The sequence below is a fragment of the Leiobunum rupestre genome, chromosome 11, assembly GCF_980474605.1.
Source record: "Leiobunum rupestre chromosome 11, qqLeiRupe1.1.hap1, whole genome shotgun sequence".
NCBI lineage: Eukaryota > Metazoa > Arthropoda > Arachnida > Opiliones > Sclerosomatidae > Leiobunum > Leiobunum rupestre.
Genome location: NC_143394.1, coordinates 24,045,881 through 24,062,767, shown reverse-complemented (window position 1 = coordinate 24,062,767; position 16,887 = coordinate 24,045,881). Strand labels below are relative to the sequence as shown.

Genomic DNA, 16,887 nt, shown 5'->3' with positions numbered 1-16,887 from the left:
TCAGCCAATGATTTCCTTGAGAAATCGAAATCTAGCTACTTCAGGCTTGGACCGTAGACGCGTTCCATCTTCAGTCAAGTAATATATATCGGAATGACCTTTCGTAATGCCGCTTGTTCAGACTACTACATCCCGTCGGACCCCAGGTGGTAACTTAGGTATAGCGATAGGAACGCTTATTGAAGCGGCTGGACTCGTTGTATTTGAAGACAAAGTGCTTGAGGGTATAACCTTCCCAGCGGCATGTGAAGTAGGAACAATAGTACCAATTATCGGTGGGATTTCTCCTTCTTCCTCCAAAAACCATGTAAATCAGGTATCATGATTGTTTGTCTTGTGATACTGTATATGGTCAACTCCACGCTTCTGTTCATCAATCTTGACGTGCATTGTCTCAGTCACTGTATTGGCTCCTGGAAACCAAATTCGGTATCCCTTGGTACGGAGTGCGTAACCAACAATAACTCCTAACTCCGCACGTCTTGTAAATTTGTTCTTCCAGCGTTGTTTAGGAATTTTGGCAAATGCCAGACTGCCGATCTTCTTCAAAAATTGCACGGTAGGCGTACGACTCATCCAAACCTCATAGGGTACTTTGTCCCCCAATAATGTATGTTTTGAACGATTTTTCAAATACACTGCGGTCAACATCAACTCTGCCCATAAAGTGGTAGGTAAACCACTATCTTCAAGAAGCGCTCGAACCATGTTTAATAAGGTGCAGTTAATCCTTTCCGCCACACCGTTCATTGAGGGAAAATAGACGTTCGTGCGTTCATGCTTTATGCCATCAAGGCGGCAATATTCAGAAAAGGTATTCGAGCAATATTCTAGGCCATTGTCTGTCCGCAAGGTCTTAATGAGCTTCCCCGTTTGTCGTTCATCACGAGATCTATTCTGCTTGAAACATTCCAATGCATCACTCTTGCGTTTCATTGTGAAAATATGTAGATACCGACTATGGTCATACAAGAATGTTATATAGTACTTAGCTCCGCCCAGCGAAGCATTTGGCGCAGGTCCCCATACATCAGAGTGAACGAGTTCTAGTACCTCCGTACTGCGAATCACCCCCAAAGGCTTATGAGGTTGTTTCGTGCGCTTCGCCACATGACACAGAATACAGGACTCCAAATTACCCTTCAAAACCTCTAAACCACGTACCATCTTGTGTGCGGACATAAACTTCAGATCTGATTCGTTAAGATGACCCAGTCTCGCATGCCAAGTCTCTAAAGTTATATTCCTTGAATTACTTTGTCCAGTATGAAAAACCATAGGATATGTTTCATTATTTGCATCTTCGCCCGGTCCATTTTCCAACACCCTGGCATCGACCGTATAAAAATTGTCACTTGATAATGGGGCAGCAAAAGCAAACTGTCCATTAGGAAAATATGCCGTAAACATTGACTTCTTTGTGATACCGGTATAACCCGCTTGATCCATCATGCGTTCGGATATCAAATTTCTACCCATATTTGGTGTATAAATGACATCTTTCAGGCGGAAATAATTCCCAACTTGATCATTCACCTGTAGCCAAACATCCCCTCGGCCCTCAATATTTGAGCTGCCTTCACCTACAGTGACCTGGGCTTCTAATGGGGTAAACGAATTAAACCAATCTCGTTGGTTATAGCAATGACAGGTTGCAGCGGAATCCATATTCCACTCCTTCTTCAGAGTTCATGTATAATGAGCGGCAGCAAAGAAGGCCCCTGCAACTGGTCGTTGTTGACCTCTAGAGCGCACACGTGTGCGGCCTCACGAACGCCCTCTACTAGTCTGCCCTCTCTGACGACACTCAAATGATTTATGGCCAACAGCATGTCAACTAACATATAATCTGATGTGCCCATTGTTGCTGTTGGTGGGCTATACGGGGTAGACTGCTCCTCTCACAGTTACCTCTGTCATTAGAAAACCCCCGGGCCGAACGAGTCATAAATGCGTCTGACTCTTGATTTACAACAGCCGTCGCCAGAGCCTTTTGTGATTGTCGGCCAAACTCCGCCAAAATCATACTCTTAATTGGTTCTGGTTTAAAAGATGCATCATCGAACTGATAAATAGTAGATACCAAAGATGCATATGAGACAGGCAATGTTCCAATTAATTTATACGCTATATCTTCATCATCTAACTTCTTCCCAGCATTTTCAAGCTGATTTTTGATAGTGTATACTCGTCCAATAAAAATCGGCACACTCTCGCCCTCATTATATTTCAATGCATAAAACTCATTAAGTAGCATCGCAGTGCGTGCCCGGGACTTTGGTTCAAAAACATCAACCAGAGTGGTCCATAAATCAGTACCAGTAGTTACGCCGAAAAAATACTCCTTAAATCTTCACTCACACTTTGTGCAATGATAGAATAAGCCTTGGATTGTTTAGTTTTGTATACTTTCTTTTCACCAGCAGTGGCACTTGTCCCTGGGGCTGGCTCAAGACCTGATACAACATCCCAAAGGTCCTTCCCTCTTAAGCACCATTCCATATTACTCTTCCACACTTTATAATTCAAGGAATGTAATTTAGTAAATTGGCCTGCCAACAGTACCGAATCGCTGTCCGCCATATTCATACAATAAATCTTCAAACTTGTGGAGTAACATAATAAATCTTCACTCACTATTATTCCATTCCAAAATTGAGCCTTGGCAAATATGGCAGCATAGCGCTAAGCATTAACAAGTTCATAAACCACGCTCTGCTACCACTTGTTGGATCACTAAGTTAATTCATGAATAAAGGCAAACGGTATAAAAACATAGTTAGTTTATATATACAAAAGCAACAGAACTATAAATCTGACTATCGGTCGGCAGCCACGGCTAAAAACAATGACCAGAAGAATAATGTTTTACTCGCGTCGTCTGCTATAATATCAGTTCAGTTCAGCATGACTATTTCAGTTTAGGTTTGTTATCCCAAAGATAAGTATGTATTAATATTCCATTCCATAAACTGCAACCTTGTACCTCTTCGTGGTGGAAGGGAGTAACAGGTGTAGGGGAAACCCTTCATGCTGGCCAACTAAGGCTCTGCTTCTTCCTTAAGCTAAGGTGTGAGGTATCGTTCTGAGGGCTGAGTGGTAAATACGGTATCGTGAACGATCCCCTCGGGGCACCAGGCGACACCCCGTTGTATTTTAGCCTTCCGCCCGGACAGAGGATTAAGGGTGGTGACTTTTTACTTTCCTCTTTCCTCATGGGACTAAATATGGAAACACAAAAAAACAAACAAAAAAACCAAAAACCGGGCAAGGGTTCGAAAGAACCCGGCCTTAAGCAAGGGGAGGGTTCGAAAGGACCCAACCCAAAGCAAGGGGAGGGTTCGAAAGAACCCAACCCAAAGCAAGGGGAGGGTTCGAAAGAACCCGACCCAAAGCAAGGGGCGGGTTCATCTTCGGATGTTACCCCCCCCTGATTCTAACCTTGAGGGGGAACTTACCCCTACAAGACCCCGGCCTAGCCTTCAAGGGTCTGCCTCTGGCAAGAACCAGTTGGTGAAGCAAGGGTTCATGGGGGATAAGCCCCTCAATAAAACTCAAAAGCGGAATCGACGCCGCAGGGAAAGATTGATGTAGGAGGAGGTCTCTGGTAAGGACGACCCCCGCCATCACTTTCAAAACGTTCCAGGGAAAATGACTCCCCCGATTCCCAGTCTCGGGTTTCCAAAAAGGTGAAGTCTCACTACCAAACCTATAGTGAAACCTTAAGCTCCACAAAGATGGCCATCGTTAAAGAAGGCTATTCTGTGAAGACCATCTGCGCAGAGGAAATGGGCACCATCCAGCGTGAGATCCTGAAGCGGATAGATGGGTCACCTTCGGGAGACCCTCTACCTCATTTTGGGAACTTTCAGCTGGTTGGGGGCGCCATTCACTACCTCTGTAGGGATGCGTTTACAGCGGATTGGTTGGTGGGAGGATTTGACCAGAAGGAATTGGTCTCCGGGGGTCACGGCTTTTAGTAATGAAGGCCGTCGACCTACCGAAGCCCTTCAAGGTATCCTTCCGCACCAAGGACGTCTATACCAAGGATGGCAATGTCCTCCTTCGTAGACTCAGGACCTACAATAACGTGCTAAATACGCAATGTTGGAAGGTCGTAAATAAAGCCGATGAGCCGACTGCCATCCGCTGGATCTTCCAGGTGGAAGGAGAGTCGGTTAAGGCTATCAAGGAGGCAGGACACCGAGCTTTAACGGGTCTGGACAATGGTATCTTTAAGATACTTCATGAACCTGACCCGACAGCTCTGGTGGATCCTGTAAAGGAGGGGGGTTCAGTCGAACCCTCTGCCTTGGAGATCTCAAGGATGGAAGATGAGGCTCTGGCTGGCGGGGACTCCGGAGAGGACATTCCAATGGAAGATACTCTCGTGGAGGAGCTAAAGGCCTTTGACTTGTCGGACACCAACGAAATTAAAGAGGTTGCACCACTGGAGGTTGCAACAAGGGGGCAGGCTAGGGATGTAAGTCGGACCGGTGGCTGTGTTGGCGTTTCCACAACCACCACTACAGTTCTCTGTAGGAGGTTCGCAAAGGAGAGCTTCGACGTCGCTCTCATACAGGAGCCATGCATGCAATATATTCGATGATTTTAACTCTGCTACACCCCGGGCTTGTGCACTGACACGCAAGGGCATTCATGCCCTTCCACTCTCAATGCACACCTCCATCGCCACGGTAAAGCTTATCACGGATGGTGGGGAGGTTACTATGGCATCGGCATACCTACCATACGACAATGAACTCAATGACTGCAACCAGCGTGGTAACGACTTAATGGAATATCTGGTTAGTACCAGACCTCACATTTTGAATAAGAACAATGTACCAACTTTTGTTACTTCTAACAGAAGTGAGGTCATTGATCTCACACTGTGTACAGTAAAAGTCACAGATAAAATCAAGAACTGGAATGTGTCTAACGAACCGTCTTTGTCGGATCACAGACACATTTGCTTTAATATTCTGGTCAAACCTGTATGGGCTTGTACCGCTATTCGTAACCCTAGGGGCACAGATTGGTCCGGTTACAGGGAAGAATTAAGCTTCTTCCTTAAGGGTGATAAGCCACGGTATTGGATTTTGATTTGGCTGTTGAACGCGTTCAACAGTCCATTATCAATTCCTATCACCGCAACTGTCCGGCAAAGCCTGCCAACCGGCCAAGGCTAGTGCCTTGGTGGAACAACGATATTGGCAGGCTGCGCAAAGAAACTCGTAGGCTCTTTAATAGGGCAAAGAAGGGGGGTGATTGAGATGCCTATAAACGCACCCTCACCACCTACCACAAGTCTATCCGCGATGCCAAGAAGGCTTCATGGAGAGACTTCTGTGAGAACATAGCGGATGTTCCCAGTACGGCCAAATTAATGAAAATTTTGGCACACAATAATACTAAGCATCTTGACACATTAAGTTGAAAGATGGTAGTTTTTCCACGTCCGGTAAGGACACTGACACATATGTTAGATGCACACTTTGTAAGGGACTCGATAGAGGGCGCCCGTTGGAAAGAGTCAACTTCCCTAGCCATGCGGAATGGAGTCACTTGACCCTCGGTACCAGAGGAGAGATCGTCTGGTTCACTGATGGGTCGAAGACCCACTATGGTACTGGTGCGGGGATGTATTGCCTTACTAATAATTTTGGCTTTTATGAAAGCCTAGGGATACACACTAGTGTATTCCAGGCTGAAATTTTTGCCATTTGCTCCTGTGTTGCTTACTGTTTACATCAGGGGGTATCATAGGAAGGTTATCCAGATTTATTCAGATAGCCAGGCTGCTCTTAGAGCTCTCAGCCAGTATAGTATTCTTTCTAAGCTGGTTTTTAGCTGCTTGGATCTCCTCTGTGCTCTTGGGTTGCACAATAAAGTTAAACTGGGCATAAGGGGCATCTTTGGAGCGAAAGGGCCGACGCCTTGGCCAAGGAAGGTGCGAGGGCTGGGTGCATTGGGCCGGAACCTGCTCTCCCCATCTCCCGGGGACTTGTGCGCGGCTTGATCTCCAAGTTTATGTCAGATCGTCAACTCAGACAATGGTCTGAGATTGAGGGTCCAAGGCGGGCCAAAGAGTTTACTCTTGGCCCTTCTAGGGAGAGAGCAAGAGGCGCTCTCTAGGGCTAGTATTAGGATTGTTATTGGCCTACTTACAGGCCACTGCCATCTGAACAGACATTTAACTCTCATTGGGGTCAGTGATGACCCAATTTGCAGAGCTTGTCTAGCTGAGGAGGAAACTGCCTCACATGTACTCTGTAGCTGCGATTACTATGCAGCCCAGAGGTTTGAGCATTTGGGTATGCATCGGTTGGAGACGTATGATGTCTCTAATATCACGGTCGGGCAGATTTTAAGCTTTATGTCGGCGATAGGACTTATTTAAGTCACCCAGTTTGGGGATGCACAATGGACCTCAGGTCGAAGTGTTTCGCTTGCCACCCCCACTCAATAATAATAATAATAATAATAATTATGTATTAATATTACAACAGATAGTCATGGGGGAAAGGGGGATGACACTATCATTCCCCTACAGCGATGATGACGTCACGAGAATACACACTATACACCGCATTTCTATGTACCGCGACTCCGCATACTACGTCGAGGCTTTATGCATGAAAAAATTAGGTAAATTAAATATTAGCTTTGTCATAAAGTTGTTTAATGACATTCACGGTTTTTTTAAATTGGCCGCCATCCAAATTGATGTTGTCATATTTGGCGCAGTTTTTGTTATCGTCTAGCATGCGTAGTGGTTGACTAGCTTCCAACGAACGAGTCGAACAGTCGAACCCACTCTGCCCTCAAAGCCTCAATGACTTCACTTCTGTTAATTGGGAATAGCAGAGTTATAGAGATCAAGAATCTTGCCAATGACAACCCAAGGCTCCTTACGAATATAAAACTGGAAACTGGCTTACTTATAGGCCATTGCCAACTAATTAACTGACATTTAAATATTATTGGAGTCCGTGGTGACGGAATTTGTAGGGCTTGTCTAGCTGAAGAGGAAATTGCCTCTCACATTTTTTGTAGCTATGCACAGGTGACTTCTTTAACATCCCAGACAACCGGATTCTTAGCTTTGTGGCAGAAATAGGACTTTTTACTTAAAATCACAGGTAGGGCATTGCACAATGGACCTAGGGTGAAAGTGCGAGGCTTGCCATCCCTTACAATAACAATAATAGGGTATAAAAACAGGTAAATATTCCTGCTATACCTCACAATGCAAAGGTACTAAAACGTAATTTTTAAATTGGTAAATTTTAATTATAAATACAAGTCAGCTGTAGAAGAAAAACATTTCTAAATATAATAAAAACCGACCAACCAGATGAGGCTTTGTGGAAATAGCTTTCTTGGGCCTGCGCAAGCATAAGAGCTTGAAGGGCACTGAGAGTATCTGGATGGAGATCTGGAGTTGGATCTTGTTGAAGGCTAGACATCACATTATTTTTCAAATGACACAATATTCCACTTGAAAGCTATTATTAGAGAATAATATTTTTGTAGTCTTTTCCACTTCATCACTTTTTATATTGTTTTATATAGTTCTCCCTAAAGTCTAACAGTGGTTAAACATGCCTTAAAAGGGAGCACAGAATAATCTGACTAACATTTTATTTCTGGTATGTTGAATTATGTTACCATGGCCAACACAAGAAACAATTAACTATTTTCATGCATTTTCTTGTTTATTGCAAAATGTGTAATTTCGGTAAAAGTTTAAAATTTTCTACCTAAAGCTATTAATTTTGGGGTAATATTTCAGATATGACCATTAAATTACAGCATTAGTGGTCAAAACACCATGGAATTACCCATGAGACTAAGGATACCAAGAAAGTATTAAGGTCGCTAACAACCTTGACTCATACGTAGTACCATCTAAAGATTGTAAACATTTCGGCCAATCATACACTCTAGAGAAAATGATTTTAGAAATCCTCAATTTCATATTATAAATTCTTAAAAGCTCTTCAATCTCAAAATCTCAATATCAGTTTTCACTTTTGGAAATCAGATTCCAAACACCAGTCAAAATTCCAAAGTCCTAATAAATGACCCAAATAAATAGGAAAGTTGTAGAAAGTTATAAATAATCACCACTAAGACATGGGTAAAGTATGGCAATATGAGAAAATGATTTTAATTTATAGGTACAAGCAATACTAACTTGGAAAAATTTTGCAGCTGATTTTAAAGATTCGTCATTCCCTATTTCTGCTCCTTGACTGCCAGCAATTTGACTTTGCATAGCAGCTATATTAAACAGGATACAAATTTTTTCGAAGGAAATTGATGATATAGCTGAAAATATAAGACAAACAAAATGAAACTTCTTTTAACCAGAATAATGGCTGCCAGTGAAGCTCAACTCCAAAAAAATAATTCAAATTATTGACCCTATTTGCATAAAATTTTGTACAATGCTAGAATTACAATCTCATTAGACTACATGTAATACAATATTTTGAGTTATGTTCATGATCTAGCACTATTTTTGGCCTTTTTAAATCAGACCTATTTTTCGCACCGCTTTAAAATACAATCTATAAGGGTCATATTAAAAGAAACTTGCACATCTTTGCTCAGTGTATAGCGAATTTTTTAATCAATTTTACTGAAGGTCAAAATTAATGGGAAATACAAGCGTCATTTATGTTTTCTTACTTTTGTGCTGCTTACATTTACCTTTTAAATTTAATAAAATCAGTGATATTTTCAGGATTTGATGACCAATATGTAAATAACGTTTCTAATACTTACATAAGCTACTGTAACCTCCAAACAATGATCCTTTATCAAAAGCATCTCTCCATTTGAAAGGAATCTATAGAAAAATACAAACAAAATATACTTGTCATGTGAGATTTTCTATATACATTGTATAGTCCACCAATTACGAGGGGCTATCCACTTCCTCAAATTCTGTACACCGATTAGAGCCTTTGACAGTGCTAAGTCTTTAATCCATTATAAGTCGTATTGTATGATATTTCAAGTCATAGTTAGGAATGCACAGATATGGGTACAGCCGATAAAAAGTTTGCAAGAGCTGCAAGAGCATATCTGAATATGTTTCTTTTCATTTCACGTGATACATACTTTCTATCACAAATCGAATATCGTTGTTGTTTATTTATTTACATTCATAACCCCGTCTAAAAAAATTATCTAGCTTCTGAAGTCTGGCGTACGTGGCGCGGCCAAACAAGTAAATTATTATCAATACAGAATTTTCATATTTTTAAATGTTTTCCTTAAAATATTTTTCTAATACCGGCATTGGCCAATAACAGCTTCACTCGAGCCGATATTGGCCAATACCGATATTAGAAAAATAGGTCGATATATCGGTGCATCCCTAGTCATGGTAAACGAATAAAATAAAATGTAGGACACATTTTTATATTATTATTATATTTATTTATTATTATTTATATTATTATTATATTTAAAAATACACATCAAAATTCTTAGTTTAATTTAATATACTTAAATTTGATTTAATTTTATATTGTTTACTAACTTGATTTTATGTATTACTTTTTGCCTAGTTGTAAGAATAGCGCCCTTTTCTATAAATTTGTTTTGACTGTGTAATTAAAGTTAACCAATAATTATTATTATTATTATTATTATTGAAAGGCGTGGTAAGCAACACACTATGACACTGGGTCCATTGTGCAACCCCCTACCTGTCACTTCATATAAAAAGTCTTATTTCCGACACAAAGCTAACAAAGCTAGTGTAGACTATCCGTTCCTCCTGATTCCAGCAACACCGCAGACCAGACCTGTTTCAGATTTTGCTATATTTGGCGTGTTTCTATGATAAAAAAATTACTTCCTTACACCACAACGCAACCGGTTCTAGATCGTATGGCTTTGGTCTATGCTAGAACCGTAAGCCCGAACATTTTGAACAGAAAATGAGAACATTTTCTTGTTTTTATTTATTTCTAAAATTATTTGTCCTAAGCGAAATCTGACACCACCACTGGATTCCAGACGTCGCAAACTTGTGCCTTTAATATGTTAGGTTAACAGCAGAGCTAGGCCTGAGGTAAGTGTGGTAACAAGCTTTACCCACTTGACAACCTGTCTAGAATTTGACCAGTATTGTTTTGCTGTCTGTCGCCTAGACGTACAGAGTTTAATTGGAGGGCCTGTTTTTTGGTCTGTCGCCATGGCCCTAAACGCATTGGTACGTGTAATTTGCAATTATTGTTTCTTGGCGCTTATTTAAAAATTAAATAACGAAATACAGCTTTAAATTTATTTTGAAATAACTAATCTTTTGTTATTTAAATAGGCTCAGGCCTAAGTGATTTGTATTATTTTGATGTTGAACGATGAAACATTAAACATCCATTTCTAGTCATTCTTTATTGTCTTTTTAGTTATTGCTAGTACGATTTTAATACTTCAGGATCGATACCAGGTCTACTGGAATCCATATCGGTTGCAAACCATTCATAGAGAGGGTTGAAAGAAGTCCCTTTACTTTATGTAGTCAGTTTCACTTAAATAACCTTTGGTGTTATAGAAAGTGCTTTATAATATGAATGAATTTTATTCGCAACTAAATTAAAAATTAAATTTGTTTAATTGATTTATTTTATCGCCTTCTGAAAAAGGGACACTAAACAAAAACCAGTTCTGTGAAACTGAAAATACCGTGTTTATTCTTGTTAATGAAATGGCTAAGAAGGGGCAGATTAAATAGACAGAATTCGTGTCTTTAAGAAACACCATGAAACATACTTGTTGGCAAAATACACCAAGAAAAAGCTCTTAGCCTGAAGCGATTGTGAGAAAACTGAAAAGGGAAAAGTGATTTTTGACTCTGAAACTCAACTTGTCTACGTCACTCTCAGGTGAAGTCGGACAAAAAAAACTTTCTTTTTCTCCCAAAATAACTAAAAAATAAATTTATTTAGATTTTAGCCAAAAATCACGTTTGTAACTCCTAAATATCGGCCTATTTTTCTTATACCAGTATTAGCCAATATCAGCCGATACCGGTATTAGAAAAACATTTTCAGGAAAAGATCTAAAAATATTAAAATTCTCGATTAACTTACTAATGATAATATTTTATTTTATTGTACGGACGCTAGACTTCAGAAACTAGATCGTACCTTTTTTATACAGGGGGTTAAGAGTTTAAAAAAATAAAAATCAACGATATTCGAATATTGATAGAAAATTTGTATAACATAAAATGAAAAGAAAAATATTCGGATATGCTCTTGCAAACTTCTATTATGATAGATAACTTTGTTAATATCGGCCGATTTATTGTCCGATATTGACGCCGATATATTGGCTATACCCATATCGGTACATCCCTACTCTTAAACTGTTAATTTTTGTAATATATTTTACACCAATACATTTTAAAAAAATACTATATACTACAACACAATCAAATCAAATTTATAAGGAGGTGGCGCTACTACCCTAACTTTAAAATTTGGGTATAGCACTGATGTAAAATACTACAAAAAAATTGACTGAAATATGGCATTTATGAAGTGGCAGCAAATTAATTTGAATACATCATGCAGATAATGTGAGAATATTGTCGTTTGTTTTTGGAAAAAACAAGACTAACAAATCATGGTACTTTTTTTTAAAACTTTTTGGGGTTTAGTTCTCGCTATTTGCCCAGACTGTCACTAATTTACAAAAACACTTAAAAGGTCTTATATTGTAGGAATTTACAGCTTTCTATCCACCTGAGGCGAAACAAGATTTCATGTTCTAGATCTATCTCACACAATTTTATAAACACAAATAAGTATATATTTTATTGGAGTTTCATTTTGAAAATAAAGGTAATTTTAAAAACCAGTGCTTGCTAGTCATACAAATATTAAAACACAATTACCTGAAGAACATCATTCTGAGGGCATTTCGCTTCCAATGATGATAATTGATCGTAATATCTAAAAAAAAAAGTTTTCAATGCGCTCAAACAAAAAAATTTAACGCTGAAAGAGAATTCACATTTATCAGTTCTTTAGCTGTTCTTGAAAAAAAAACATGCAGTAAGCAAATAAAACCACATCATAAAAGACTCAGTATTTTGCTGTAGTTTACATATCCTCTGGAGCCTCTATTTAATTAAAAACCAACAATTGTTTAGCATAATTATTGTCCATTTTGCCAAAATGGACAAACCTGTTTTCTTTAGCTTAAATCCTGATACAGCATCAATTCAAGAGACAGTGAATTAAATGGGTGTGGAATTTTTCACAGTCACTACTCCTTCAAAACCAGACTTTAGCAAGGGAAGTATGGATATTGGTTAATATTTTAGAATTCTCAGAGAAATTTTTTTGCCTGTTGCCGAGAAACAAATATCTGTGGTAGGTGTAAATCACATTCCCTGTAGAAGGACGTGGTGTCTACTTAGTATACTGACAGTTATATTTTTGAAATGAAAGCTTAATTACCAAATATATTTAGTTATTTCTTTGTATTCATTAAATTAAAATGCAAATTATTAATTCAATGAGAGGCAAAAATGATAGAAATTACTTAAGTGATTATTGAAGCTACGAAGAGCTGAGAGTTACAGCCATGCAGTCACAAATGTTACCCTTTTTCCCTATCCAAAAACAAAACATTTATCCAGAGGCGGGAGGAAGCCATGGGGATTTATTTCACCATCTATTGCAGTACTCTTTTTGTAACCAGCATGCATCTGTAAAGATGTCTTAGACAAATAATTATCCCTATGTCTAAAACCAGGCCATGTTATTATTTGCCACTTGAAGTTAGCAGTAATAGTTAGTGTAGGGAGCTGTTGGCTCAATCGCGTGGCATGCAGGGCTTGCCACCACCCTCCTACACATTGTAGCCCGGCCACCTGAATTAAGGGCTTCAAAAGTTGCTTGATGACTTAGGCCTAAGGTGGTTCCTTGGGTATTAACCTAGCTGATTATTATTATTATTATTCCCCCGATATGGGCTCCCTGTCGCATCTACAATAACTTGGCTCGAACAAAAACTGTAACCTAAGCCTGTAGATCCATCTTACAGAAGGCAGTTGCGTATACATATAATTTAGTCTGCTAGACGTTCGAAATAAGAAGTAGTAATGGGTTCTTCTTGGTTTAGTAGCGGAAACTGATTTTAATTTTTGGAGGAAGCTGATTATTTCGTTTAAGTAGCAAAATATTGAAATATCTAACTAAACAATATTAGGCATGTGCAAGCACTTGATTTTAGTCGAGTACTCGTCCGAGTTTCGAGTCCTGTACACAACTCGAAAACCATTAGAAGAGAAACTCAAGTACTTGGGAAGCTTATTTTAAACAAGTCCACCCTTCCATAAACTGCAACCTTGTGCCTCTTTGTGGTGGAAGTGAGTAACAGGTGGGGGGGGGGGGGGGGGGGGCAACTAAGGCTCTGCTTCTTCCTTAAGCCAAGGTGTAAGGTATTGTGCGAAAATACGGTATCATGAACGTACCCTCGGGGAACCAGGCAAAACCCCGTTGTAACTAGCCTTCCGCCCGGACAGAGGATTAAGCGCGGTGACCTTTTACTTTTCTCTTGGGACCAAAATGGAAACACAAAAACCACAAAAAAAGGGCAAGGGTTCGAAAGAGCCCGGCCTTAAGCAAGGGGAGGGTTCGAAAGAGCCCGGCCTTAAGCAAGGGGAGGGTTCGAAAGGACCCGGCCCAAAGCAAGGGGAGGGTTTGAAAGCTGGTAGGATATTCGGCCACTGTTTCTCCAGCTTCCTCCAACTGTCTCTTGGCATAATGATGTCGCTCTCATACAGGAGCCATGGACTGTCAATGGCAAGATACTTGGCCTCCAAAATGCAGGTAATATATTCTATGATTACAACTCTGCTATACCCAGGGCTTGTGCACTGATACGCTCTGAATGCACACTTCTAGGGATTTCACCACGGTAAAACTCATTATTTCGTCCACTACGGTGGTGGGGAGGTTACTATGGCACCTGAATACCTACCGTACGACGATGCTCTCCCCCCCCCCTTCGCAAGGGTTGGCCAGTTTGGTTAACTACTGTGAGAGCTTGGGAAAGAAGCTGGTCATCAGTTGTGATGCGAATGCTCACCATGAAATCTGGGGCAGCTCAGACTGCAACCAGCGTGGTTATGACTTATTATTATTATTATTAGTGTAAGGGGTGAAGGGCTAAGGACCCATTCGCGCACTTCGACCAGAGGTCCATTGTGCAACCCCGACCCTTAAGACTTAAAAAGCCCGATATCCGACACGAAACGGAGAATCCTTTTGGCCAGTATATTATAGAAATCAGAAGTTTCCAGCTGATGCATACCAAGATGCTCGAACCTTTGGGTCGCATAGTAATCGCACCTGCAAAGCACATGAGAGGCGGTTTCCTCCTCATCCTGACAAGCCCTACAGATTGGATCATCGCTGATTCCAATCAGGTAGAGATGTCTGTTAAGGAGACAGTGACCTGTAAGTAGGCCAACGAACAACCTGATATTAGATTTGGAGAGCGAGAGCAGCTCCTTGGCTCTCTGCCTAGAGGGGCCAGAGATAAACTATTTAGCCTGCCTTTGGCCATAAATCTCAAGCCAAAGCTTGAGTTGACAGTCCGTCATGGAGTTAGAGATAACACCGCGAACTATGCCAGAGGGGATAGGAACGGCAGGTTCAGGACCAAAGAACCCAGCCTCTGCCCCCTTCTTGGCCAGGACATCAGCCCTCTCATTACCGTAGTACCCCCGATGGCCAGGAACCCAATAGAGTTGAACTTTATTGTTGGTACCTAGCTCCGAGAGGAGATTCAAACAGCTGTACACCAGTTTTAAAGAAACCTGAAACTGGTTGAGAGCCTTGAGGGCTGCCTGACTATCCGAATAAATTTGGATAACCTTGCCATGAAGCTTCTTTTTTAGACAAAAGTCAACACAGAAGCAGATGGCGGCAATTTCCGCCTGAAAAACGATAGAATAAACACCAAGGCTTTCAAAGAAGCCGAGATTGCTAGTAAGACAATACATACCCGAACCAGATCCAGAGCGGGTCTTAGACCCATCGGTAAACCAAACGATTTCTCCTCTGGCCCCGAGGGTACTATGGTTGGCCCACTCCGTACGGCTTGGATAATAAGTATTGAAAGACTTACTAAAATGCAGCTTCATAGCCATCATATCAGATATCGTCAGCATAGCCGAAGCAGCGACACCCATCCCTGTTTAGCCTCACCAAAAGCTCATCCACAACCAGGCACCACAGCTAGGTGATACCAGCACACGATTCGTCAGCATAGCTTTGATCCAGAGACAGTGTCATTAATGCCAAAGCGCTTTGCAGCCTTCATGATGACTGCACTGGACACCTTATCGAAAGCGCCCTCTATATCAAGAAAAACTGCTAACGCTATTTCCTTATAGTTGATAGCCCTTTCAATGCAATTAGTTATGCCATGAAGGGCAGTCTCAGTAGATTTACCTTTTTGGTAGGCATACTGAGCCGTCGAGAGAGGTGTATGAGAAATAACCTCCCCTCTAATATAATTGTCTACCAATTTCTCCAAAATCTTTAGAAAAAAAAAGAAGTCAAACTGATTGGCCTGAAGGCCTTAGCCTAGAGATAATTAGATTTCCCTGGCTTTGGTATAAAAATAACCCTAGAAAGTTTCCAGGTGCTAGGAATATATCCAAGGGCAATACAAGCCCTATAGATTCTACTCAACATCGGGCAGATAATAACAATGCCCACCCGCAGCAGAATCCGGCCCTGGAGACTTAATTGCCCAGATAAGTCTGGAGTGCGTGACAATTTTGTTTGCCACCGCCCAATCCTCCCTTTTGGTACGTGCAATCCTAAAGAGAAGGGGGGTCAGAATCAGTACTGTTCGTAATTCTGGAGTCAGGAATGTGTACATCTAACATATGAGTTAGAGTCTCCTTACCCGACGAAGAATGGCTACCATCTTTCAACTTAATAGTGTCAAGATGTTTAGTCTTATCGTTGGCCATCATATTCATTTACTTTGCCGTGCTGGGAATATCAGAGATATTTCCACAGAAATTCCTCCACGAGTCCCTCTTGGCCTTGCGGATGGCCTTATGGTACGCAGTGAGGGTGTGCTTGTAGGCAACCCAATCACCCAACCTTTTAGCTTTGTTAAAAAGCCTCCTAGTTTCTTTGCGAAGTCTGCCAATCTCATGTTTCCACCAAGGAACTAACCTTGGTTGGTTGGCAGACTTCACCGGACAGTTGCGGTGGTAGGAGTCGATAATGGCATGTTGCATGCGATCAACAGCCAAATCAAAATCCAGCACCGATGATAGCCTAGGCTTATCATCCTTCAGATGAAGATTAAGATAATCCCTAAAACCAGGCCAATTGGTTCACCTGGGATTGCGAAGTTCGGTATAAACCGGAACCACATTCATCCTGACTTTATAGCAGACGTGTCTGTGATCCGACAGTGATGGTTCACTTAACATGCAAGGCCTTTGCTGTACTTTGCATAGGATATTGTAAATGTCGTCTGCAAAGTCAATGCAGACACTTTAGCAGACTAATGTTGTCTGCTAAACATAACAGACAATATAGCAGACGAATTTCGTCTGCAAACCAAATCTAAAACTTTACTTGTTGTGTCATGTTCTTTTGAAAGAGATATGTATATTTTGACATTCTAACTTTTGGTCTTCATTAAACTTAATTATATTTCATTTAAAGATGTCTAGATTATTTACTAATTGCCCTTAATCCCCCACAGGACACATGCCAGTCGTTAATTAGAGCTGCGACATTTTCTGTGCACAGCGTGAGATAAATGACCTCACTTCTATTACGAGAAACAAAAGTTGGTTCATTGTTCCTA

General features: G+C 40.7%; 1 protein-coding gene across 1 annotated transcript in view; it reads right to left on the bottom strand.

Moving 5' to 3' along the window:
• ALiX (programmed cell death 6-interacting protein-like protein AliX) overlaps positions 1-16,887 on the bottom strand; it is a 42,348-nt gene that overhangs the window by 20,353 nt on the left and 5,108 nt on the right. The window contains exons 2-5 of the mRNA XM_090164238.1: positions 11,927-11,984; positions 8,797-8,860; positions 8,204-8,337; positions 7,358-7,511 (exon numbers count right to left, since the gene is read on the bottom strand). Of these exons, the coding sequence (XP_090020364.1) occupies positions 7,358-7,511; positions 8,204-8,337; positions 8,797-8,860; positions 11,927-11,984 (410 nt within the window). The remainder of the gene's footprint in view (positions 1-7,357; positions 7,512-8,203; positions 8,338-8,796; positions 8,861-11,926; positions 11,985-16,887) is intronic.